At 42.4% G+C, this 26,209-nt stretch overlaps 1 protein-coding gene across 1 annotated transcript in view; it reads left to right on the forward strand.

Annotated features, from left to right (window-relative positions):
- ABCA4 (ATP binding cassette subfamily A member 4) overlaps positions 1-26,209 on the forward strand; it is a 1,055,123-nt gene that overhangs the window by 991,847 nt on the left and 37,067 nt on the right. The window contains exons 44-45 of the mRNA XM_086957892.1: positions 22,159-22,300; positions 24,219-24,353. Coding sequence (XP_086814018.1) covers positions 22,159-22,300; positions 24,219-24,353 — 277 coding nt within the window. The remainder of the gene's footprint in view (positions 1-22,158; positions 22,301-24,218; positions 24,354-26,209) is intronic.

Genomic DNA, 26,209 nt, shown 5'->3' on the forward strand with positions numbered 1-26,209 from the left:
GTCCATAAATATGAAAAAAGCAAAACGAAAAGTTGTGCAAAAAAAAAAACAAGTCCTGGAAGTAGTCAAAAGGCAAGGAAGAGAGAGTGATAGTAGAAAATTGTTGAAAGCAAGGCACCTGGAAAACCAGCCGATGTCTACTGGCACAAGGTACCTGATTAATCCATCAAGGTGTAAGTGCAAAAGAATGCAATACCCTCCAGAAGGACATCATTTTGGTTGGTGGAAAAGTGATATGCCATCCAATTTAGTAAGTTGAAGGAACATGAATGTTCTTCATAGTCAGGTGCCTCCATTAACATTGATGGATAACTTGCGTTATTTTCAATATAGCTCTGTAGTAGGAGATTCTGTGGGGTCTCACAGATATCTCATTGTGCCAAAATGCCAAGTGCAGCAGTACACACTATCAAACCAATCCCATTACACTCCTGCTCATGAGCAACTAATGGGCCCATAACCGGACGAAATCCGTGACTGGACATGAGGTGTTGGTGAGACATAAATCCAATGCCCACGTAAAGTCACAGCGGAGGCACAAAAAGACTGGGTGCATGCAAGTAAAGTAAGCAAAATGAAATAATAATCCATAGAACACACTGAGCATCGCAAAAGGCAGTGTACTCAAGCATTCATGCATCCGTTCACGAAGCAGTTGCAGCCGGCCTGGCCTGCACAGCACCACAAGAGGAGCAGCCTTTGTGTAACAGGCACAACAGAAGCAGGACAACCGCTGCCAATGCCAATAGTAATGGTAAACTGCCAAAGACGCTGGAAAAGATAGAATGAATGAATGCTGGTATCACACCAAATATAGACTGAAACGGAGTAACGAAGCCAGAGCACACATGTTTAAAAAAATGAGCCAGGCCTTGTGTATGCGACACATTAGAAAATGCGATGAATCAACTTCCCAATTATGTTATAGGAGGTTTGTTTTTAAAAGTGTTTGAATCTCAGCCGCCACACTAGCCACCTGGAGTGTGAAGGTTTCAAGTGTGGAAGTCAATAAAACCTCTTGTTGCATTAGAAGCGCCTTTAATCTGCTCAGCTTGTTGAAATCTGCCTTCAAAGTTGGAAAGCCACACTGGACTATCCAGCGGCCCATGCGGGGTGGGAAAAGCACATTATTGCAACAAATTAAGCGCTGGGAAACTGTTACAATGTAAGGAATGCCAGCCTGCAAACTGCAGCATTTTTGGTTATTTAACTCCTTGGACGCTCATGACGAGCTGAGCTCATGATGAGCCACGGCGCTCCCGTGCTCATGACGAGCTCAGCTCGTCATGGCCCGTGGAACGCTCAGGTGTGGGGAGAATTCCCCCGCTGTGCTGAGCATTCCACGGTAGGCAATACACCTGTGACGAGCTGAGCTCGTCATGAGCACAGGAGGGCCGTAGCTCATGATGAGCTCAGCTCGTCATGAGCTCAGCTCGTCATGAGCATGGGGGCGCTGTGCGCGCCCCCTCCCCCCCCCCCCAGCACAGCGGGTACTAACCCCCACAGCGAAGAGGTTAAAATAAGATAGCTACAGTTAGTAAGCAGTGTAAACGTGGGAATTATGGCTGGAGCTGGTTCATCTTTTAAAACACATGCAAGATTCGTAGCTGAAAGGTTACAGGCTCCGTGCAACTGTATATTTTTACAGACAAGGGAATGTCCCACAGTGGAATCACAATCCTCCCCTGTTAGGTAAACCTCAGTGTTGTTTCTTAAACATCGATAAGTGAAAGGCAGAAACCAGAGTTCATGTAAAAATGCACATCCAAGAGGTTCAAAACGACCCACAGGATAATGTTTCATACAGAATGTAAACTGGAACAGTGAGAACGGTAAACGTATAACCCCATGGATTAACCAAACTGCAGAATCTGATTCCGCTAAAGAAAATGGTAAAGGGTCTATTTTTTCAATGTGCAAAAAAGTATAAGTTGCATCTTTCAAGGCCATAAATTGCTGTTTGTCTGTCAAATTAAAGGGGGGAAACAAAACGCTAGCATTCAAAATATCCCATGGCACTTTTCCCATTTTCAATGTTGGCAAAGTCCATGCAAATTGCATTTCTTAACATAATTGATTTTGACCATGATGTAAAAGTGAAACGTCTTCTTGCACAATATCAATAACAGAGGAAACAATATTATCTAATGTGTAAATGAGGGAAGACCGTGTATTAATGCTGTTATTGACAACAGCTAAAACCTTTTTCCAACTTTGCCTGGTCTATTTCCCGTAAACGTGATGCTGCATCTATTTGTGATAGTTTCCAAATTTCATTGTAAGCTGCATATATCCATCTCTTTGTTCTAGAAGCTCTTGGTCCCAATACAAAGTTGACCACATTAAGAGTATTTGACAGTAAGGATAAATGCTGTTTAACAGACCATTGTTGACATAGTTTACCAACAGAGTAGGTTGTGACAGTATGTGAATCAGAAAATCTAGGGTCTGGCCTCTCATGTTTATAACCTAACTAGAGTTAAGAAAATGGAGTTAGCAAGCATTTGAACTATTAGGCCATATTAACCAACCCAAGGGATCCATCAAAGAAGCATTAAATGAATTAGTTTTCAATAAACTCTGTTTATTATTTTCAGCTAAAGTCGGAATTGCTGGGGCATTCATTTGTTTAGTAGTCGCCAAACCAAAACATGTGGTTTGGTAAATAGTATTATTCAAAAATAGCATTTGAGTGGGAATGAGGCACGCACGATGCAGGGCCTCTGAGCCTCGCACCTGCCATTCTTTAGAGCCCCAAATCGATTTTAAATCAATGTTTTCCTTCCAATGGTTATAACCCTTTATGGCCAGATTATGGCAAAAGGAAGAAGAATATATAAATGTACTATGTGTCAACATTCGTTTCTGAGAGGTGGGGCTATTCATTTTGAAATAGAAAGATTCAGGATTGGATGGGCTAAATTCTGAAAAGTAGGTAAACTTTTTCTTTAATGTATTTGACCTGCCCTTTACTGACGTGGGGCAATGCTCCCACTGAGTGTAATTTACAACAGGACATAGTGTACTAGTCTTGTGTATGAAGTGATGCCCATAATGTTGATAACAGAAACGGACAGTATAATTAGCAGAATTCTTATTCAAGTCTTCAGCATCAAAAGCAGCATAATATTTTAAATCTGAAAACGAAGTTTGAATTGCATGCACATCCCAATCATCTGAACGAATGTCTTGTGTAGCTACATCACCCATAGAGACTCTAAAGATGTACGGTACATTAATCAGCTCTGTAGGACCGTGAATTTGGAAACCCACTTAATTCCAAATGATACCATCCGAAACAGGGAATGCTGAAATGTTAACAAGAGTCTGGTCACGCTTCATGATGTGTGAAGATGAATGTGGGGTCCGAATTCCATCGACAAAGTTCGCAGCAAACCGCTGATGAGTTGAAAAAATACAGTTAGAAACTTAATGGACATAAAAAGAAAAATTAAAAATAGAGTCAACCAAATGCATGTCCATGGAGGAACCAAATAAGTCTTTTTAAACCAAGATAAAAATAATGGACAATTTTGTCGGGTCACCTGATGATGTGGAGGATGCATCAAACAAATATCTGCCACGGTGCAAAGGAGTATCCGTCAAATCATGCACAGAGCCACTTGTGGGATATATGTATTCAGCATCTAACGCATCTGTTGATACAGGAGGGATGGTAGGAGGCTCAATATCAGTGATCATCTCAATGACAGTGTCATTTGGCAAAGTAGACAATGTTATAGTTTCTCGATTTCTTCAAATTGTGGGACAGGAAATAGCAGGTGTCACACTATTCAGAATCGGCCAGATGTTGTAACTTGACATTGTTCACTGAGATGTATCTGTTGTCTTTGCGACCTGGTAGAGGATGTAAAATCATTGTTCGAGTACCCCTCAGGTCAAGCACTGGAACCAGTGCACAATAAGAGGGACCAAATTCTTATTTGTTCTCCACCTTTTCTCGGACCAGATCTCCAACTTTTGGAATCCAGCCGACCACTGGATTCTGTAGCGCTGTGTCAGTTGCTGAAGACAAATGTTCAGGAGCAAGGCTGGCACGGGTCTCTTGTAGATTCTGTAACATAGCAGAATGATTATCCACGTCAAAGGTTGCGGCAGCCGCCACAACGTCTAGACCAGGGGTCTCCAACCTTTTCTGTAGTGAGAGCTACTTCTGATCAGTGAAAATCGTCGTGAGCTACTAAAGGCCGAGCAACTCTTGAATTGTTCCCAGAGTCCCCCCACACACAGCTTCATAGAGTAAAGGGCCAGAACAGAGAAAAAGCTACCCATTTAGTATATGCAAAGCACAACATGAAACCAAAAAATCTATTACGGCTTCTCTGTTGAACAGATTGTGTGATCCTGGCCTCTGCAGTCACCAGCGAAACACACTACAATCATAAAATTATAGGGACTTGCAGAGCTGTGTAAAGCTACCAACATGCTGAAAACCATAAACTGAATGTCTGCCTCTCATTCCTGGTCATCAACTACAATGCTACGTCCCATAACACAGTAAAGGCACCTCGGCGGTCATCACGTATGACACAGAAACACTTCCACACAGGATCACATGACAATGACAACACCATACCAACCACACATCCTACATGGCATAGCCTGCTGGCCATATATGTAAGCACCTCAGTGCCCCACAAAGGGGTAATAAGCTCTTAAAAAAATATAAATGCTGCAATACAACAATTTTAGTACATTGTGCCTTTATCTATTCTTTATTATCACACATAACTGTAACTTGAAATGCTTGAGTTCAGGGTGTGCACTGTGCAAAAATCTCCCCCAAGAGAATATAAAGCTGTTACACATGACTTGCCTCTTAGTACATTAATATAGCATTGTCATAACATAAGGGACAGTGGCAGTCCATGACTGTTTCATGTTTAAAAACTATCACTTTTAAAAATGCCTCTTAATACAGTGGTGTAATTTGATGCTCCGTTGAAATGCTTCTCCGTGTTGGAGAAATAAAAGAACATTATTTTTTAAAGGATACCATTTTTGTATGACTTTTGTGTCATCTTTGCAATATTTTCAAACCTGTGCTCATGCAAAGATGGGGCCATACACCTAAGCTGGATTCATGTTTCAGCTTTCCATGTTTATTGGCCTCAGAAAAATATAATCACAACAGGGGTTGGTTAGGTATTTTTTTCAAATGGGATACATAAGTGAGGTTTTGCGCCTTATGCTCATTGTGCCATAAAATTAACACTTGATTTTAAATTTCTCCCATTATTTCATGAAATCAAAGCAGCGTTTTTCAGGGATTTAAAAAAAAAAAAAGGTACCTCTTGCAAGTTGTCCCTAGGCACAAACCGAAACCAGGAAGTTATTATTCCTTTATCTCATCATTTCATAACGTTTTAATAAAAATAAATGTAAAATGATGTTCCTGGGTCCGGTTTGGGGCCAGGAACAACTTCACAGCTGACACGTTTTCAGGTTGCTTACGTATGACATTTAGGCATAATATCCATGGAAACAAATAAATATTACAAATTGTCCCCGTCTGAGACATGAAAAAGTTTGTAGACTTACTATAACTTGGTCTTCCTGATGATGGTTACGGTGCTAATCTGCTGGCATCACACGTTCAACAGGGGCAGAGGCGCTGTCTCTGAAGGGGGTATGCTGCTGCAGGTCGAGTGGCATGATGTCAAGGACACTGCTGGCTGCAGGCATCACTCGTCCCTCTGTGGCCTCAGTCAATGCTGCTGCTCTGCTGCTGGCGTCACGCTAGGCAAAAATGCATAGACTGCTCTCTTGACTGGGGCTCAGCAGAGGGCACGGACTGCATGCTGCCTGCAATGCTGGTCTACCGTGGCTGCAGATGTGTCTTTTAAACGGCAGCAACGTGATTAGACAACATGTGCGTGCTTAACACTCTTCAACATGCAGGCCCGTCAGGAGAGGGCCATCTCTACAATCTGGACGACAGTGTGCCTTATGCACCCTCCACATCCCATCCCGCATGAGGGCTCAGGTCAGTGCTCCTCCTGTTTTCACTGGGCGGCACTCATTGTCTGCTAGTGATTCGGCTTCAAAGTCCATCATTCTCGAAATACTTGAAATCATGGACACTGCAACTGTAAGTGCATAAGCACAAACAAGTCGATTATACTGCAGGGCGAGGCAGGTTGTTGTTCACAGAGTGACTTATACCCCAGAGACAAGTTTATCACATTATAAAAGGCACAGGTTCATTTTTGGTGGGGGGAGCTCATCAAATCCTGCAGTATGCCAAAATTACAGGGATCACATGAGAGATTTGGACTGGATTCCCAGGGCACCTCCTCGAACTGAGACTTCAAACGGTCCTTAACTTGGGCACTGGTGGGCGCCCGTAGATTATAGAGCGGGCACCATGGAATGGGGGGGAGGTGGGGCTACAGTTGAAAGGTTGCTTGCTACTTGAACTATGCACAATACTGGACGTAGAGGTAAGCGTAAGCGTAAAAGCGCAGCAACTAGGTAGCAAGAGAAACTCAAGCTGAACAGACACAAGGGTGTGGGTATTATGTTTGACGTGCTATAACTGTGTTGACCAGTGGTGTGAAGTGACGTAATTATATGCTGGGAAATAAATTAAAAAAAAACTACCGGATATTGTGAGAGGCCACTGTAGGGCTGAGTGAGTCTCCATTTGCTTGAATCACGTAGCCAAGGCCGAATTGTAATGTGCATTGTAGGTCCCCCTAGGGCGGCGAAAATCTAACCATGCTTCTGACAGGCCGACTTCACCCGCTTCTCCCCGCCCCCATCTAACTTAATAGCCAATGGCAGCAGTGTAATACCGGAAGAGGAGGACGTGCCCACCTCTGTGCCACACAGCACCACCTCTTCCTCCCCCCTTTTGATTTCCTTACATACCGGAAGGAACGACACGAACAGACAAGAGCTCAAATAGGCCTGAAAATAACATAATGACAGTGACAGGGTGCAAAAGTGAGCATCAGACCGCGAGCTACTGGCAGGTTGTTGGCGAGCTACCGGTAGCTCGCGATAGACCGGTTGGAGACCCGTGGTCTAGACCATCAAGGTCTGGCACAAACATTTTAATGCCAAAGAGCATTTCGTATGGGGTTCGCCCACCCGGTCATCTAGGGAGATTATTAAGTGCACGTTGGACGCCATACAGATGGGCTAACCAGTTCCTGCCATTACCTAAAACTCTAGCTGTGAAGGATTGCTTTAAGTCACAGTCCATTCACTCCACAATTGAGTTGCCCTCAGGCCTATATGGAGAAGAAAATTGCACCAGTACCCCCAAAGACTGCATAGCATCCTAGTACGCCTTAGAGGCAAACGCTGGACCTTGGTCAGAATGTAAGGTGCCACAGACACAAATGCCTACAAAGACACGCAAATCCCTGATGACAGTCAAGCGTCAGCACTGTGTTGTGGCCACACCCAAATAAATCTGGTGCACAAATCCACTGCAACTAAAATATATTTATATGCATTATCTGAAGATAAAAGATTGCAGTGATCAAGGTACACACAAGCAAAAGGCCGATTAGCAATGCTAAGCGGTCTTTGTGGAGGACGTGTAACCACAGATGCCTTAATCTGCTGACAAATGTCACAGGAAAGAACATAATTGTGGGTCTGTTTATATAAACCATGCCACCAGTACCGCTGCTGCAAAATAGAAACAGTTGCAGACACTCCAGCATGTGCCGAGGCCATGCCTTTGTGTGCGGTTTTAATCAAAGTGTGTCTGCAGTCCGTGTTGGGAATCAGCCGATCTTCAACATCTGGTATTCTAACAAAAGGAACTTGTTCGAGAGTTAACTGATATGAATATTTTGAAGGGAAACCCTGCGGGTAATTAAGGCCCTCTTTTGTCACAGCTATCGCTACCAAAATGTCAATATCCATTTTCGTCATGGATCTAGAAACGGCTGCTACGGAACACGCGGCTACTGCAGATTTGGCTGCTTCATCAGCCAAATTATTCCCAACAGCGTGTGTCATGACACGCTGATGGGCAAGAATATGTATAACATGTGTGAGTGGTAGACGTTGTTTAAGATCTGCCACTCAAGCCCAAAGCATTTTATGCTTAATTGCGCTGCCTTTGGAATCTAGATAATCATTTTGAGACCAGAAGAATAAGTTGTCATTGAAAGACTGAACACAGTAATAAGAATCGCAGACAATAAGAGTCGAAACTTTTGGATCAGCAAACTCGAGAGCAAGAACCAAGGCTTGCAGCTCATCTAATTGTGCAGTACAGTCTCCCAGTGCCTGGTGCCTGAGTGTGCCTTATGGAAGATTTCAATTCTCCATTCACCATGCTAGCTGCAACTATAGCACAAGCTGCTGAGTAAGCATGTTTAGAACCTGTGGCCGGTTGAGCTGAAACATTGGTGTAAATAATACACGCATAGTCTTCCAAAGGAAGTAAAGACAAAGGAGGTGGATGAACATACTGCAAGAACTCCTGTGTTTGAAGAGAAGCATCAAAGATAAAAGTGACATCCGGGGACGTCAAAGAAGTAGCCCATTGTATCCAACGGGGTGTAAAGCTTTTGAGTTTGGCACTCTTGACTTCGTTACTGCCTCTAAAGCAGCGTATGGTGTAACCACCAAAATTTATTTTCCCTGTGCCAAGGTGCGTTCCTTCAGAACCGCCATTTGGACAGCTGTCAAAACGTTCTCGATAGTTGACAACCTCATTTTGGCCGAAGTGTACTAACGTTATTTGTATGCAATTGGCACTGTGTCTCCTTCATTGCACGTCAAGTAAGTGAAACCCACTGCGCCTAGTACGTATCACCAGGTAGTGTGGTTATTATGCATTAACAAGTATTTAGATTCAAGCAAATCAAATTGCAAAGAAAATAATATAGCAGAATGTTCCGGTAACCAGCTGTCTTTTGAAAAAGTAGGTTGTATAAAGGTATAAAGTGGCTTGAAACGTTGGGCATATTTAGGAATATAAGTATGCCCGAAGTTTAAAAATCCCAGCAAAGACTGACGTTTTTTCAGTGTGGTTGGAGATTGCAATCATGCGCATTTCTTCACGAAAAAAGGAGTCAGGCCTCTACCTTCATTGTTGCTCTCATAGCCCAAGAAGAGCACCGCATAGCATGCAATATGAGACATTATAAAATTAAACTTGCAACCGTAATTTGCAAAAATGCAGAATTATGCGGTTAACTTAACGCAGATTCGGCCATAATTGGTCGTCAGTGAGATTTATATCATCAACTTACGAATATGCATCTGGTCTATGCTGTCTAACAAAGAGACAACATGTGCAGTGAATATTCCAAGGCTGTTGTTGTAGCCCATTGGCAAACACCGTTATTTTTTCTGGATTCCACCTGTTGTGAATGCGGTCCATTGGCTGCATTCAGGGGATAGATTATGGCTGTAAAAACCATTTGAAATGCTGTTTTGTATTTTTTACGAACTAGGATGTCCACCAAGGCAGAACTATGGGTATTTTCAAATGCCGGTAATCAAAAACAATGCAGTATGACCCATCAGGTTTGGATACAGTAAAGAGCGGATTATTCATTGGTGATATACACGTCTCAATCACTCCTTGATATTCCAACTGAGTGAGAGTATCGGCGACAGGACCTTTAGCTTCTCGTTTAATAGGATATTGGGGTTGCGGTTGAGGCATCGACCGTTAAGGAATATCATGAAGCGGTGAATCTTTATCCCAGCCAACCTGATTACGGTACACAGCCGGAGCAAGGACCATAGCCCACTCAGCTGCAAAGGCGTCTGCATGCTCTTTGGGAACGTAACGTGAAAAACTAGAAAGTATCACTTCTTCCCCGCGAGCCGCTGCCAGAAAAGGTGGGGGCCAGTCCGCCTCCGCTAGCAAGATGTCATAGGAAGCGGTCAGATTCTCCCAAAAAATCCCAGTAATAACACGCTCAATGTCACCCTCTTTACCAAAAACTATTTTGTACAGCTGATCCGGGGGGGGGGGGCTACCTGTGTGTCGGCTGTCTCTAGAGTGAATGAATGTTTCAGTTGCTGTCACCTCCAGACAAGGACGCAGTGCCTCCCGCACTGTTGTAACTTTTGCTGCACTGTCTAACAGGGTTACCACCCAAGTCCAATCCAGTAGTCGTGTTCTCACTGTCTGAGGCATGTAACTGTTAAAGCAGCAACTTTTTTCTTTTGAAAAGGGGGTCGTAAACATGGCTGCTCTTCCTGCTTCCCCTTGCCACCAAACTGACGAGTCTGATCACGTCCCCTTGGAACTTGCTGACTCTTGTCACAATCCTGGCGATCCCCACCACTAGTTTGTGAGCCGGATGTGTCCTGTGAAGAATGAAGAGAACGCTGATCAGGGCCTTGAAATCTATCAGGAGTCTTAATTCTCACACGGTCGCACCAGTCATAAGTACGCTCAGAAGATTCATGTGTCGAGGAACTAGCACGGGACCCTTGTTTCTGTTGTTGTTCTTGCCCTGTTTTCTAATTTTCTCCATTTCTATTTATAAAAGACTGGGCACCCATCTGTATCAGATGGGACTTTAGGCTGTGATTTAGCATGTGTTTACGATTGAGTAAACGGTCTGTTCCCCCAAACTATTGCGGCCAATGGTTTTATAAGCCTTTTCAATAATTTTTGGTAATTTGCGTGGTTTGTCCATCTCAGGGACTGCTGCCAAGCTGTTAGCGACTTGAAAGCTTACAGCATCGCCCTTGACATTAGCAAGGAGCATATCAGCCACCACGTTGAATACTCCCACTAGATTAGGAGAGTGAGTTGGGGGTGGAAGAACTTTTTCTAATTGTGCAGCAAAGCTGTGGAATAAAATGCCAATAGCCATGCGTTTTCAGTCTAACAGACAATCCTTTAGGAAAGAACTAAAGACCTGGCTGTTTGCTTCAATATTGTCTTTGTAATGTAGGCTGCACCAATTCAATTTATTTTATTATGTTTTGGCTCTCAAAGAGGGCCACATAAAAATTCACAATAATAAAGGAAAAAAACGGATACATATCACAAAAATAACATTCAGATGCACATTTGAATACAAAATAACATACAATGACAAATCTACAACAGGAAGCATTGTCAGACATCTCCAGAAACATATTAATAAATAGCTAAAAAACCTTTGAAAAAGTTAAAAATATAGAAACAAAACATTTCATTAGGGGGCCAATAAAGTGCTTGGAGAAAGCTGTTCAGATTAGAAATACCCAAACGAAGACAAATAGGTTTTAACCATTTGAGACGCAATATGCGAAGCGCAGGACAGATCAACAAAACATGCATGCGATCCTGAGTGCTCAGGTTGCATAAATTGCACATAGGGGAAGAACCATACCATTTGGATAAAAGTAGATTTAAAGGTAATAGGTCATAACGTAACAGAAACCATAATCTACGAATACCATGCAGCAAGTTCCATGTAACATAAGGTTGAGCCAATTTAATCGAGTAAGAATTAAGGAGAAGGTCTACTTCCCTTTTTTCATAAATTATCTTCTTATCTGCCTGAAAACACAGTTCCCACGAGGCCTGCTTTAATAGGAGTTTTAACTGTAAGGGAGAGTGCAAAAACAAAGTGTTTTCATCTAACTTTAACAAAGTTACAGCTTTTCTAAAATTCCTTACAATTTGTGAAAACTCCTTAAAATTACCCAGTAATTCAGTTTTAAGAAGAGCTCTCATCGTCCCCAGTTCAGCTCTAGCCAGGCAAGCCACCCATCTTACCAGGGCACATAAACCCTGTACCCAGCTGCTCCTGAGACCGAAATCGAGCCTGCAAGCGGCCAAAGGACACGCAGTATTCAGAGAAGATAGGGATCTTAAGAGTTTCCCCTCAATCTTATGGCAGAAGTCCCATTATTTCATCTCAATAAGTTCAATACCATATAGTATCGTAGCGGGAATTTTGGACCTATATACCTCCAATAAGCACAAAAAGTGCCTTTTCCCAGTGGCCTGATGCAGGGAATTTAGACCTTTGCCATGTGCGAGGGCTTTGCGCGAACTATACTCAATATGAGGCCTCTCGCTCAAGTTAGTCGCAATAATTTTCCCCAAAAACGTATAAGATTTTACCACCTCCAGTTTTTGACCGCCGATATACCAACCAAAACTTTCAGATCTGCACTTCTTTTTCCCGGCTATGCACATAATTTTACTTTTGGAGATGTTAATCTTCATGCAATGCGCAACAGAAAAATCATGCAGGGCTTGTAGCCGATTTGCAAGGCCTTTGGGAGTCAGATCTAAAATAAGGACGTCATCGGCATACATCAAGCAAGAAATTGGGGTCCCCCCAATCACCGGAGCAATACCTTCGCTGACAGACAAGGCAACAGGCAGATCAACAGTGTACAAGGAGAACAAAAGGGGAGCCAATAGGCAACCTTGTTTCAGGCCATTCAAGGAAGAAATATGATGGGAGAGCCCCCTTTCACCCCCTTGCAAGACACTGCACCAAGTCTCTGTATGGAGTGTGCGGACAAGCTCCAATAGGGAGGATGGGACGCCAAGCGCTGCCAATTTTCTCCACAGCGTTCTACGATCCACTTTATCGAACGCTGTGGAGAAATCAATAAAAGCCACATAGACGACCCCCCCTCCCACCTGCACATATTTATCAGTTACCACCTGGAGAGTGGTGAGGTTGTCTAAAGTACCATGCCCCCTACGGAAGCCAGTTTGTTCAAGAGGCAAGATATTGTTCTCCTCGACCCAATCGGAAAGAAAACTTAAAAGACATTTCGCAAAAACCTTTCCGATAGAGTCGAGGAGGGCGATCAATCGATAATTACTGGGGCTGTCCCTAGTTCCCTTCTTAAAAATAGGGACCAAAATACTTCCCCTCCAGGAGGCAGGTACCGTATTTGACAAGAAACAGGCTTTAAACAATGGGTATAGGATTTTACTCCACATTAGTGGATCCTGCTTCAAAACTGTCATAGGGAGTTCATCGGGACCCATTGCACCAGAGGCGCGCATGTTCCTTATGGCTGTTTCAATTGATTCCTCTGTGGGATAGTTAATCAGTCCTTCATGCGTTGCAGCTAGGACAATATCCTCACCTGACATGCCATTCCCTGCATAGAGGTCCCGAATATATGTGATCCAAACCTCTTCAGCTATAGGGATGGGGCAAGGGCTTATTCTATTACCGCATCCCTTCCCAATTATTGCCCAAAATTCTCTAATCCTACCATGGACAACTGATTCCTTTAAGTTAATCCAAACTGTATCTTCATTCTCCTTTTTTATTTTTGCCTTTAATCTGCATCTCTTTCTTTTTAACCTAGAGATTTCTTTTTCACGTTCCATAACTCTATCTAAATATTGCTCACGGACTAGTTTATTTATTTCTTTGTTCAGGATGCGTAGTGTACTAGGCACAACTACCCCTTTTCTAGGGCGGGTAGCCTTTTTTACATCTAAAATGATATTTCGCATAAGATTTTCAAAATTAACTATTTCTAAACCACGCCACTCATTCAATTCTAATAGAGTATTACATAATTTATCATGGACCCCATTAATGGCAGAGGGATTCCAAAAGCATCTTCCCGTAGAAGCATGAAAAGCCACATCACTGCCGTTAAGTGCCCATGGCACAGTGGGCATAGGGTTTAAAGAAATAGTTATGAGCATTATACAATGATCACTCAGCATTGTTGGAATTATCTTAAGATCCTGAATCCAGGGAAACAAACCATAATCCGATATTGCATAATCAAGAATGGAAAACGCAAAAGGGGACTTATGTGTAAATTTAGCAGGCACATCAGACGGGAGTCTCCGATTTAATATAAGTCCGTCGGCTGCCGCTTGGTAATTTGCGTGGTTTGTCCATCTCAGGGACTGCTGCCAAGCTGTTAGCGACTTGAAAGCTTACAGCATCGCCCTTGACATTAGCAAGGAGCATATCAGCCACCACGTTGAATACTCCCACTAGATTAGGAGAGTGAGTTGGGGGTGGAAGAACTTTTTCTAATTGTGCAGCAAAGCTGTGGAATAAAATGCCAATAGCCATGCGTTTTCAGTCTAACAGACAATCCTTTAGGAAAGAACTAAAGACCTGGCTGTTTGCTTCAATATTGTCTTTGTAATGTAGGCTGCACCACTTCAGCATACACCAGCGCCAAGACGCCCTGGCATTCGAGCGCTTTATAAACACATATCCTATCCTATCTTTGATGCCCCCAGTGGGTCATCAATATATTGGACCACAACTGAATTACCTGGCATGACTAGGGTCTTCAGACATTTTTCCAAGATCTGATTAAAGATTGAGGGGCTCTCTGTGTACCCTTGAGGAACTCGGCACCATGCCAAGACACGGTCTCCGAACCGAAATTCACACAAATATTGGCTTTCCTAATGCAAAGGAATCAAAAAGAATGCTTGTCACAAATCAATCACTCTGTACCATTCTGCCTCACGGGGAATCTGATAAAGAATCACTGCTGGATTTGGCACTACTGGACAACAGGGTACTACAATTTTATTAATTTTACGCAAATCCTGCACTATCCGGTACTTCCCACTGGGCTTTTTGATATCTATGATTGGCGAATTACAAGGACTGCTCATTATTTCTTTTAGAATTCCTTGTTCAATCATTTGGTCAATTCCTGGAGCAACTCCTGCAATCACTTCTGGACTCATCTTATACTGAGGTGTGTTGGAATACACAGCACCATCCTTCACTATTACCTGAATCAGATATCCATTGGTTGTTAGGCCAATTTCTTTTCCTATAAAATCCCACACATCAGGTTTCACTGCATTTTTCAACTCTTCAGGCAGATTTTATTCTGTGAAAAGTGAAAACAACTCATCCACTTCTGTCCCTTGCTTTGCTAGCATCATTTTGAATTCAACATCCTCATCTGATGTACAATAGATGGTGCAGTTCATTTTACATAGCAAATTCCTTCCCAAGAGATTCACTGGGCTCGAGTCACACACCACTAACCGATGCATGTCTTTGAAGTTTCCAATATGAACTTCTATTGGGGTTGTGACTTGTGTTCTAATATTCTTATTCGAGACTCCTACAACATGGATAGTTTCTGCCGAGAGGAGTAGGTTTGGGATTTCTGCTGCTCTCACAGTAGAACGGGTAGCACCAGTGTCCACTAGGAATGTAATATCATTACCTTCCACCTTTCCGTCAACAAATGGACCTGACTGATCTACCGCCAAGGATGCGCCGAGGACGCACTCTTCCTCCCCTTCAGGCACCGTCATTGAGATGAGTGTGAATCACTCCCATTGCACTGCACCCAATATTGCGGAATCACGCCTTGATACTTACCCAGCTGGTCACCTCCGAGATATCCAGGGTTCACACTGTACCTCTGCACTTGAGTATTCACATTATTTAGCATGAGAGCTTGTGGCACCTGTAACTGTTGAGTAACGCTATGTTGCTGTTGATTTACAACCACTTCATTCTGCATCTGTGGAATTAAATGTTGATTTCCCCCATTAATTTTTTAGCAGATCTACACTCATTCCTCCAATGTTCAAGATTTCCGCATGCATGACAAGGACATTTCTTCACAGCTTCCTCTTTACTCATTTTTCCCCTTCCTTTACCTTTACCTCCACTGTAATTTTGTCCATTTTGCCTCTGACCACTCGCATGATTATTATTTTGAGGGCTATTATTTGCTTCTTGCTGTTCTGCCACTTTCACCTGTACCCACATCATTTTCTCCTTCAACATTTTATATCTTAATTTAATGTCATCACTTCAATATGTTGCATACCTCAGAATTTCATCTATTGTTTTGCTTTGCCAGCAAATCAAATGCTCTTGAATCATATTACCAATTTCTGGTCTTAATCCAAACACAAAATGATAGACGAAATGTCCCATATCTTTATCGCCAATGTTTTCAAATCCACTATACTTTTTAAATACCTGCAACAACCGTTCATAGTAGGCATGTACGGACTCTTTTGGTTACTGGATAGTTCTGTCAATTTTAACCCAATCTGTTTCCTTCGAGGAAATTTTCCCTTTCAGAAATGTGATTACCTGATTGTACTTTTTCATCACCTCTTTTGATGGACACCTGTTTTAGCATCTCTAGGATATTCATTCTTTGACCAATCAACAATGATTGTACACTCTGTCCATAAGTCAGCTGGAACAACAATCTCAAACAACCCATCTAAATCTTTTAACAGAATTTTGAAACCTTCACAAACCTTTCTACTTGTTTGTACCATTCAACTGGTTTCTCTCTCAGTCTGGGAAAATCATTCGTAAAAGATAAATATATCCTGTCTTGACCATGGAACATGAACTTATCCACCACCTGGCACTTCTCTCATTGGACACGCCCTGTCAACCTGTTCTTTTTCTTTCATGGGAAACATTGATGCTCCTTTACAACCTGCTTCTTCCTTCTTTTTCTTCCACCTTTTTTTCAGCGATCGGCATCTCCCCATTTCTTCAAAATATTCATTATTTCCTTTATCTGCAACCTTTTTCCAGATGCATTCAAACTTTCCAAGTCCTTATCAGTGAAAGCCAAACTGTATGATTTCTGCAATACCTTCGAGTTTTCTATGTCTACTCCATACTCAGTAGCAGCTTCAGATATTTTCTCATGTAAATTCTTTGCCCTCCAGGTAATACTTTTACACAAAAACAACTCCTCTTCATCTCAGTAGGTCCCTAATCTGTCTGAATTTATTGTACCAATAATCATTTCTTCCAAATCAACTTTCAGTTGACTCACATTTGTACTCTGCGGTTGAGGTATCGGCTTTGTCATTTTTTTTATCCAATTATTTAATTCTTCTGGTGAAGGACATGCTGAACTCCCTGCTATTGGAGTGACATTTGGTCCTATTCTTCTTGGGTCTAATTGTATTATTCTTTGTGGGGTCTCTGTTATCAACTCACAAACTGGAAGATATAACAACGTGTTATTCGCATTTGCCTGTCCATCCTCATTTGTACTACTCCTGACGCCCCTTCCTGGTACAGCCAATGCATGCACTTTAGAAACATTCTGTCTATCTCCATACAACGAAACTACAGGGCCAATTGTTACCGGTACTGTCAATGCTTCTGCATTCAAACTCTACTGATTCAATTCCTGGACTCGTTCTAATCTGGCCTTATTCAACAGTTTTGCTTCATTTTCTTTTATTACTTTCGCTATATCCGAGACTTGCGGAGTCAACTGGGTTGCCATTTCTGGGGCACTTGGGGTCTCCACCCCTAAATTCTCTTCATATGGTGGTAGTCTTTTGTTCATGATGACCTCTATCAATTCATCATCATCAGAATCATTCATCAATGATTCACCTCTTACACTTGGGGTCTCTATATGGTTCCTATTCTCCTTACATTTACCTCCAGTTTGCTCATCAACTGTTCAAACTGGGAACAACCCTTCCGTTACCACAGCTCTTCTCCATCTTTTCAGATTTTCTTCCCTGCTCTCGAAAGGATATCTGAACATCATACTCCTGTAACCTCTGTTACCAATTCTATATTTTTCTCTCTCAAATGCCTCTACTTCCCATTCTTCCAAGGCTTCATACTAGGATTCAGTCAATCTAGGATTTGGGACTAAAGAATCCATTTGGTTCCTCAGTTCTGCAATATCTTCACATTAAATATACCATGTTGCGGAAAGGCTAAAACAACATCACCCTTTGTATGCTCTATGCAATTTTCTAACCACATACAAGTGTGATATCCTCGTTCCAGTATCATAAAAGAAGCATGCATTTTTGGAGGCGGAATTGGAATCCCTTCTCTAGTCACAATTGGTTTGTCCATCTTGAAGAAATCCTTTACTTTCTGCATCAACTTCATTTTCTGACTTCCTCCACTAATGGGTCTTATCATGAATAAACAAAAACAACCATTCCATAATTCTACTTATTCTATTGGTTAACTTTCATCCTATACTAGCGTGACTCACACCAACCTAGCAATCAAAGAATTGGTATATAAGCAAAGTCTTAACCAATGCTCGCGCGGCTCACACCAACCAACCAATCACAACTCAGTACACGCCTGCTGCCAGATCACTGTCAGTGCAGCCTTTTCTGACGTCAGTATTACTCCTTCTACTGAAGCTCCCTTTACAAAATTTAACGGCAATATTTTTCTGGGTTTTCTCAAATCAAAATTCGGTTAGTAACGACACAAAATAATGCTACCTTGTCTGTTCCACTGATAAAAGAGATAGTCTTCACCTTTTCAAGAATATTTCCTTACTCTGCAAGTAATGATAAAGACCAGCATTATCTCACTTCTCTAACAAGCTCCGGGAGGACCTGTTACTCCTCTAGGGATAGGGCCAAAATTTCACAAGATGACTTTTTGGTGTGAAAAGAGGTCTTGTTACTCTCCTGGGGATAAGGCTAGAGTTTCAGGAGTGGACCCTTTGCTATTTAGGCATTCTACTCACATACAAAAATTCCCTAATATAACACCTACAGCCCTCTGTAGCTTTTAGGTATTATTACAACAGACAAAGTACTTCTGCAGTGTGATTTGTTTACCACAGTCTTCTTCTGCCTACTTCAGGCTAAATTCCATTCCCGGGATTCCCCAGGTATCTACATACCTGTGCTTCTAGACAACATAGAACATGACACTAACTTTTTGTGTTAAGAACATATAATCAATAATCATTACAAAACTAATCAATAATAAAACCGTCCTCTGCTACCAAGAAACTGATCCAGCTCCGATACCAAAAATTGATCAGGGATCAATAATCATTAAGATCATAACACAATGGCCCACACACATTCACCCAGAATCCCTGATGCACTGGGGTCAATTTATATGTTCCAACAATTATTTCCTTTTTATAGATTCAAATGAGACATCCTTCATTAACTAATCTTTATCAACTTCCCTTCTATTTGGTCGATGGACCAATTAGTTGAATAGTTGATGGCAATGATAACTACTAACTTACCAATCATTTAGTTAATTAAAATAATCACAGACTCTCTGGAAGGTTAATAATGAATTCATCTCAAATATTTAAGGATGATGGTCAATTGCATTTGGTCACAAATTATAAACATTGAACCTCACGAAAGGGGACATTATATTTAAATACAAACTCATCCAAATTAAACAATGACTTTATACAATGAAGGAGTGGATAAAGTAAGAAACAAAAGTTTCAGCAAATATTTATACCAAACATAATACACCTAATGGAGGGGATAGATGAAAAAACAATAGTTTCATCTAATTAATACATGTCAATAAATCATTGACGGAGTGGATAGGTGGAGAGACAAAAGTTTCAGAGACAAAATACATCTATAAGTAACATTTTTGAGAATGAGTTAGTCTAAATACAAACTTAATGGTCTGTAGGAAAACCATCCCCTCAGCCTAGGAGATGGTGGGGGTTCCCCGAAATAGAATCAGGGAACAAATGGTATAAGGATAGGATCAGGACAGGTCAGGAACAGCTAGGCCTCTCTGCAAACCGACGGACAGCGACGCATATCCCTTCTTCTCTCCTGCCAGTCTAGGATCTAACCACACCCCTAGAGGCACCCCCATTATACTCTAAAATTGACATGTCCATCCCGCAATTGTTGCAAACTACCATCAAACTTGCACAGGGATTTGGTGCCTTGGAAGGTGACGTTGTCACACCACCATGATTTCACCTTTAATTCAACAACTTCATTGTTTTTTTGTTAGTTGCCAGGTTCTCAGTCTTGGTTCGTTGTCACATTCCCCACAGAAGATACAAATCTAATATTTTCTTTTCACAAATCAACATCATATGCAGCTTGCTACTCTGGTCCCATGCCTGGGTACAACATTTGGCAGTCGTCTGACACTCTGGCCTTCACCCTTTTCATGTCATCTGCAATGCACAGCCCATCTTATTTTGCCTCATGACAGAACGGACTGACTCCTTGAAGTTCTCCCTCCCACATTAGCTAAGTTTATAAAGATGGCTGCTTCATCCAGCCCACTAAAGTAAAGGAAAAGGAACATTTGTTAATTAGATGATAATGAAACCTTCACTGTTTACCACCCACCCTGCACTATTCCCCATTAATGTTACCTAGCATAAACTTAGTACAAAAGCGGCATTAATTATTACTTTAAAGCAGGATGCAACATGCAAAAATGCTGATGCACATGCAGCCTATTCATGCAACTTCTTCGTTTGCTTTCAAAGCACAAAAGTTATTACGATATTATTTATTTACGTGTTAGTTCAGGCATGCACAAAGCAGTTCCCTTGTGTTCATGTTGGGTGTATGTTAGTTTTTCTACAACTACTTACTGTTAGTACATATTTTCGGGATATGAATTCAAGCAGGTTTCATTTTTGCGAAACCCTGCTCCATCAGCCACACGCTACAGAGTTTCCTATTGGAATTGGTGTGAATTTATGGAGAGATGTAATACAACTAAGGTAAAGAGAAAAGAATGGCAAGTGAGAGAATGCCATAGAGGTTCTCTGTGAGTGAGTAAAATGAATTTCAAGCTGACGCCAAGAACGCAAAAGATTTGGACTGAGATGTGACACTGAAGAACATGAATGATTTGAATTGATATCAGAGTTAAGGGTGAAGCAAGTGTGACAGCAAGTTAGAAACTGAAAAGTGAGAAAAGATAAGAGACAAATGTAGACTTCCTGGAAAAAAAGACAACTTGCTACGTGGTAGCAGCAACTATTAAAAGCAACTATTCCACAGTGAGAAAAAATAATAAACGAGGATAGTATTTGTAGAGGTAGAGTGGCAAGATGGGCATGATAAAGGAAGCTGAAAAGAAACAATTAGAATCAAAATCAATGAGGCACAAATAACAATGCAGTGTCACTCAAGTAGTGCAAATGAAGGAGCGATGCGCATGTGATCTTAGGTATAATTTCCACATTTGAATAGTCTTGGATATAACTTCCAAAGTAAAACAATATGGAGGATATAGCCAATTTGCAATTTCAATAGAAGTGAAGAATTCTGCTATGTTTTGCACGAGCAGTTCATTCATATGATCTGTATTTAGGTACTGTCCTATATAGCAAAGTCGCGACCATACGACATTTACCCCAATTATGTATTTGCTGGGCTAGTGAAGAGGAAATTGCTGTTGGTCTATACATTGGTTTACATAAGAGATCAGTCATTGTGCACGGGAACAATTGTCCATATTTGCTGTGTTCTTTTGTATTCCCCTCACAAGCAGTGTCTACGAGGCCGAGAGCTTCTCATCGAATGATGTCCATATTAGGCCAGCTAGGATGGAATCGTGAGTGTGAATCACACTTTAGGCCCCCCAGGCTGTTTGATAGTCATTAAAATGTCTAGAAATCCTTTTTGTAAACGTTAGTTTTTTATTTGTCATTTGTTGGCTTCACCCACATGGTAACCTTTAATACAATTTAGCTGTAATCTTACACAATAGTAGTCGACCCAGGCTTCATTCCCCAAATTCTAATTAAGTACTAAGGGCCTAATTATGAGTCTGGAGGTCTGAAGACCACCAGACTCATGGTGGCACAGCGGTGGTGGTCTTGCGAAAGCAACAATATGACCCTAGTGGTTGTGCTGGCGTGGGACGGCGGACTCCGCCAGGGAACCGCAGTTCCCCGGCGGTTGTGGGGTGGGCAAGAGGCATCTATATGCTTAGCAGGACCACCGTGGTCCCTCCAAGCATATTACGACGTTCATCTCTGCCACTGAATTCATAGAGGTCTTTCTTCCTTGAAAATAATGGTGGAGATAAAAACAGGTGTGCCTTATTCCTTGTGGATGCACACAGGGGGACACAACATGTACCCCCCTGTGTTCATGCACAGTAGCTCGAGCACAGCATGGTCTGCTAAATACATGCCGTGCTGGAACTTCATTTGACGTTCCCATTGCAGTGCCTATCTTATAGACACCGCAGTGGAAAAAGCAAAGGAATCGCCCGCTAATGACAAAAAAGACATTATTTGGCGGGTGGTTCTCACGCGGGTTTGGCGGTGTGGCACGGGGCAGTCCTGCTGTAGCTCCATCAAACATGTAATCAGCCATAAGTATTTTGAATAGACCACCATTGTATTTAGGGATCCATCCTTGTATTATTGTGATCATTTCTGCATGCTGGATCTGAATGTCTTGCTTGTTTGCTTTTGTTTTTGCAGTATCTTGACCAACATTGCTGACGTCCACCAGAACATGGGCTACTGTCCTCAGTTTGATGCTATTGATGATCTACTTACAGGCCGTGAACACCTTCAACTCTATGGGCGCCTCAGAGGCATTCCAGCAGAGGAAATTGACATGGTAAAGCAATGTGTGTGTCTAGTCGACCAAACACCTATTGAATAAAGTCCCCCGAACTGCACATAAACAGTGCATTGTTAGAAATAGCTATCAAAAAGTATTTTAAAGGGCAGAGAACTACAGTTTGAAATTCCACAGAAATGTTAAGTCTGGTTTTGTACTTTTAGGTGATTAATTTGTTCCTCATAATAATAATCATCTTCTTTGCTAGGTACCTCCTCCCACTCGGAATCACAGGTTTCATGGTCCTTTCTGCAAATCCATCATGTACTGCTTATTCAAACACACATCCGGAATCTCCCCTTCTTACAGTTATATGGTTTTATTCACACGCCTTTCCACACAGTTTCCATTTCCATCACAGACTAGTGTTGGAGTTCTTCCTTAATGATATGTTTGTGTATTGTGCTCCTGTCCATTTGCAAAACTATAGCATAACATACATAGTGTGTTTATGGTCGCAGCATTTAGAGACATAGGGCCTCATTTATGAGAAATGACGCATCGCTGCGTGAAAGCAGCGATGCGTCACTTCTCAGTGCGCACTCCTTGCGACATTCCTGATGCGTCATATTTAATGTATGACGCATCATGTCGCAAGGAGTTACAGATACGTCAGTATTTCTGACGTATCTGTAAGCGCAAAAGTGACGCATTGCTATAGTGTGTCACAAAAGTGACGCAACTCCAGCAATGCGTCCTTTCACATGGGGCAAGCCCCATGTGAAAGGGCCTGCGTCAGTCTTACACCTGCTGTGAGGCAGGCGCAAGATTTTGACGCAACAGCGTCCTAAAAGTGACGCAGTGAAATCTCAGATTTCACTGCGTCACTTCTACGACCCTTCCTTGCGTCAGTACGCCCCCCTTGCATACATTATACCTGGCGCATGTATAATGTGGCGCAGGGGTTTACAAAGTGACGTATCTACCTAGATGCGTCACTTTGTAAATATGGCACAACAAGGTGCATTTTTTACGCCACTGTTGCGTCACAAAAAGTGACACACCGGCGGCGTAAAAGTGGCGCACAGCCTCATAAATGATGCCCAAAGGGTTCAGTTGTGATCATGCTGGATGGCTGGGTATCAATGTTTTATTGTTCGTGGTATGGTGCAAGATTGATGAGGCGAAACCACAGTGTGTGTCAATGGAATAACGTCCAATATGCACTCTGAAACAAACAATTTGACGCCTTAAAAATTAAAACAATCAAAACAAGATGATGGACAGAGTGTTGAAACTTTCGAACCACTCACCCCCAGTCACAACTCTGAGTTTAATCCATCATTCTTTTGCTCACTTTGCCACCCCAGCTTGGACCCAGCCATATGTAAATCAGTTTTGACCCTGTTCCTCATGGGAACAGTCTATTCCGAGTGGTTGAAAAGTTTCAGCACTCCGTGCATCTTCTGGTTGTGGGGTCAAGAAGGATTTACAAGGTTGATGAGGGGTAATACACCAGAACTGTTCCCAGGATGCTTGTTTACAGTCCAGGGAGGTCCTGGCCTGGCAGTTTGGGCTGGGCTGCTCCCATAAGAAAAACGGTCAAGACTGATTAGCATATGGCTGGGTCCAAATTGCACTGGCATAGTAAGCAAAAGAACAATGGATTAAGCCCAGATCTGTGACCTGTGACTGGGGGTGAGTCGTTGAAAAGTTTCAGCACTCCGTCCATCATCTTGTGTTTGCCTTAATATTCAGAACAGGATTCAATTACAAGCTTTCTATACAAAAGTAGAATAAGCACCTGATGTTTGTAATGCTACCAAGGTAATTATTTTGTTAGGAATCAGGGTATCAGCAGGTATTTTTTTGACATACGCTTTGTTATTGTAGAATTAATTGTATCTACAACAAATAGGTGTACTTTAATTTATATCTATATTTTCTAAGATGAATTCTCAACTCTATTTCCCAGGTGGCAGCTTGGGGCATTGAAAAACTTGGACTCACAAAGTATGCAGATGATGTCGCTGGCACGTACAGCGGCGGGAACAAGCGCAAGCTATCCACGGCCATTGCTCTGATAGGCTGTCCTCCCGTGGTGCTGCTGGTAAGTGATGCAATGTGTATGTACATAGAGGCATATTTATGAAGATTGGGGCTCAAGACAGTGGAGCAAGTTCCTTGCTGTGCTGCCCTGCATCACAGGTGAAGGGGGAACATCCTTTACGATGCAGATTTTACTCCGCAGTGCTTTTACGAGGCATCCGTTACAACAAGGGCGCTAGAGGATTAAGAATAGTATATTTACTATTCCAACAACTTCCCTAGTGTCCATGGGGACTGGTGTTAGAATAGTAAATTATACTATTCTCAATCCGCGCCCCCAACGCAAGTCGTGGTAACGACTTGCGTTGTAAGGGACGCGTTGTAAAACCACGCGTTGTGACGGTACGCGTCGTACCGTCATACATCCCAGGTGAACGGCAGGAATGTGCCATATTTAAGGCATACTGCACATTTCTGTCCATTCCACCTGTGCTGGAGCACTTTGGCAGTCTAGCGCCAATGCAGGCACCCTTGCAGCATGGTGCAAGGGTGCCTGTGTTGCATGCTTGCATGCAAGATTGTTTTTGTTCAGGAAAGGACATCTTCCTGCTCAAAAAAAATCCTTAGAGGCATATTGCTCTATGTATGTGTGCTGCTGAATGCAGCGCACATAGAAAGAGGAAGCAACGAGCAGAAATAAAGATATATCTCCTCTTTATGCTTATGGCGGGGAGGTGTATCTTTTAGGTGCATTTCCAGGTTACCAGGTTTGGTCAATCTGAAAATGCGTCAAAAACATGGGACCATTGGAGTATCATCCTTTTGAGCACTATCAGGGGAGAGATGATCAAAATGAGGGCTTCCATGAATAGGGATTATAATAATAACCATGGGAGATGTGTGCAAGCACCCACGAAATACACATGGACACCTCCCTTGCGCAGAGTAATTCAACTCAGAGATTTGCGTGGTTTTGCATTACTCCATATTCATGAACCAATTAAAAGACACGTAACGTGGCTTTGCGTTGGTTCGTAGATCTGAATTAGAGGTTTGTGTCACACATGTACCACGTTGTGTGATGCAAGCATGACGCAAACCTCCCACAAATATGCCCCATAGTATGTTAGCAACATTCACTTAACCCCTCCCATGCTCATGACGGAGCCGCTCCATCATGAGCATCGGCTGAGCTATGCTCATGACGGAGCGGTTCCGTCATGGCCCTGAGGCGCGGCGCTGATTTCGCGCCTGCGTGGCCCGTTCTATTAAGCGGGCGGGGCCATGATGGAACCGCTCTGTCCTGAGCACAGCGCAACCGCGGCTCGTGGCGGAGCGGCTCCGTCATGAGCATGCGAGTGCCGCTCGGGCGCCCCCCCCCCCTAGCGCTGCGGCGGAATTGCCGCCGCAGCGAAGGGGTTAAAATACAGGTTGTGTAAACGGGTTGTAACGGCAATAAGGTACAACATGGTTGCTTTGCATGACGTTTGAACAAGTGCCACGAGTGCACAGTTGGGCAAAAATTATTTTGTGACACCTTTATTCTAGCTTTTTACTTTTTCATTTTTTGTTTTACATATTTTACGTAGAGATCACTTATTAGACAAATGTAAGATTAAAATTGAGGGGCTTATTTACAAGCCCCTTGCATCGCCAGTGCGTCACTTTTCCCCATATTAAATGTGACGCACTGGCTGCGCAAGGGGCTTGTAAATAAGCCCCCGAAAGTTTAATTCAGAAGCAATGGAAGGCACTATAGTTAGTTTGAAAAAACACATTCATTTCGTTGTACCTGTAAAGATGACCGGGTGGTTACCACCATCTACCGGCCAAACGTGGATCTGCACGTGACTAATGTGTACTTGATTTAAAAAAATTATTCCTAGCTACTTCTGACATTATTTTCTTACTTTTGGT

The sequence above is a fragment of the Lissotriton vulgaris genome, chromosome 1_1, assembly GCF_964263255.1.
Source record: "Lissotriton vulgaris chromosome 1_1, aLisVul1.2, whole genome shotgun sequence".
Classification (NCBI taxonomy): Eukaryota; Metazoa; Chordata; class Amphibia; order Caudata; family Salamandridae; genus Lissotriton; species Lissotriton vulgaris.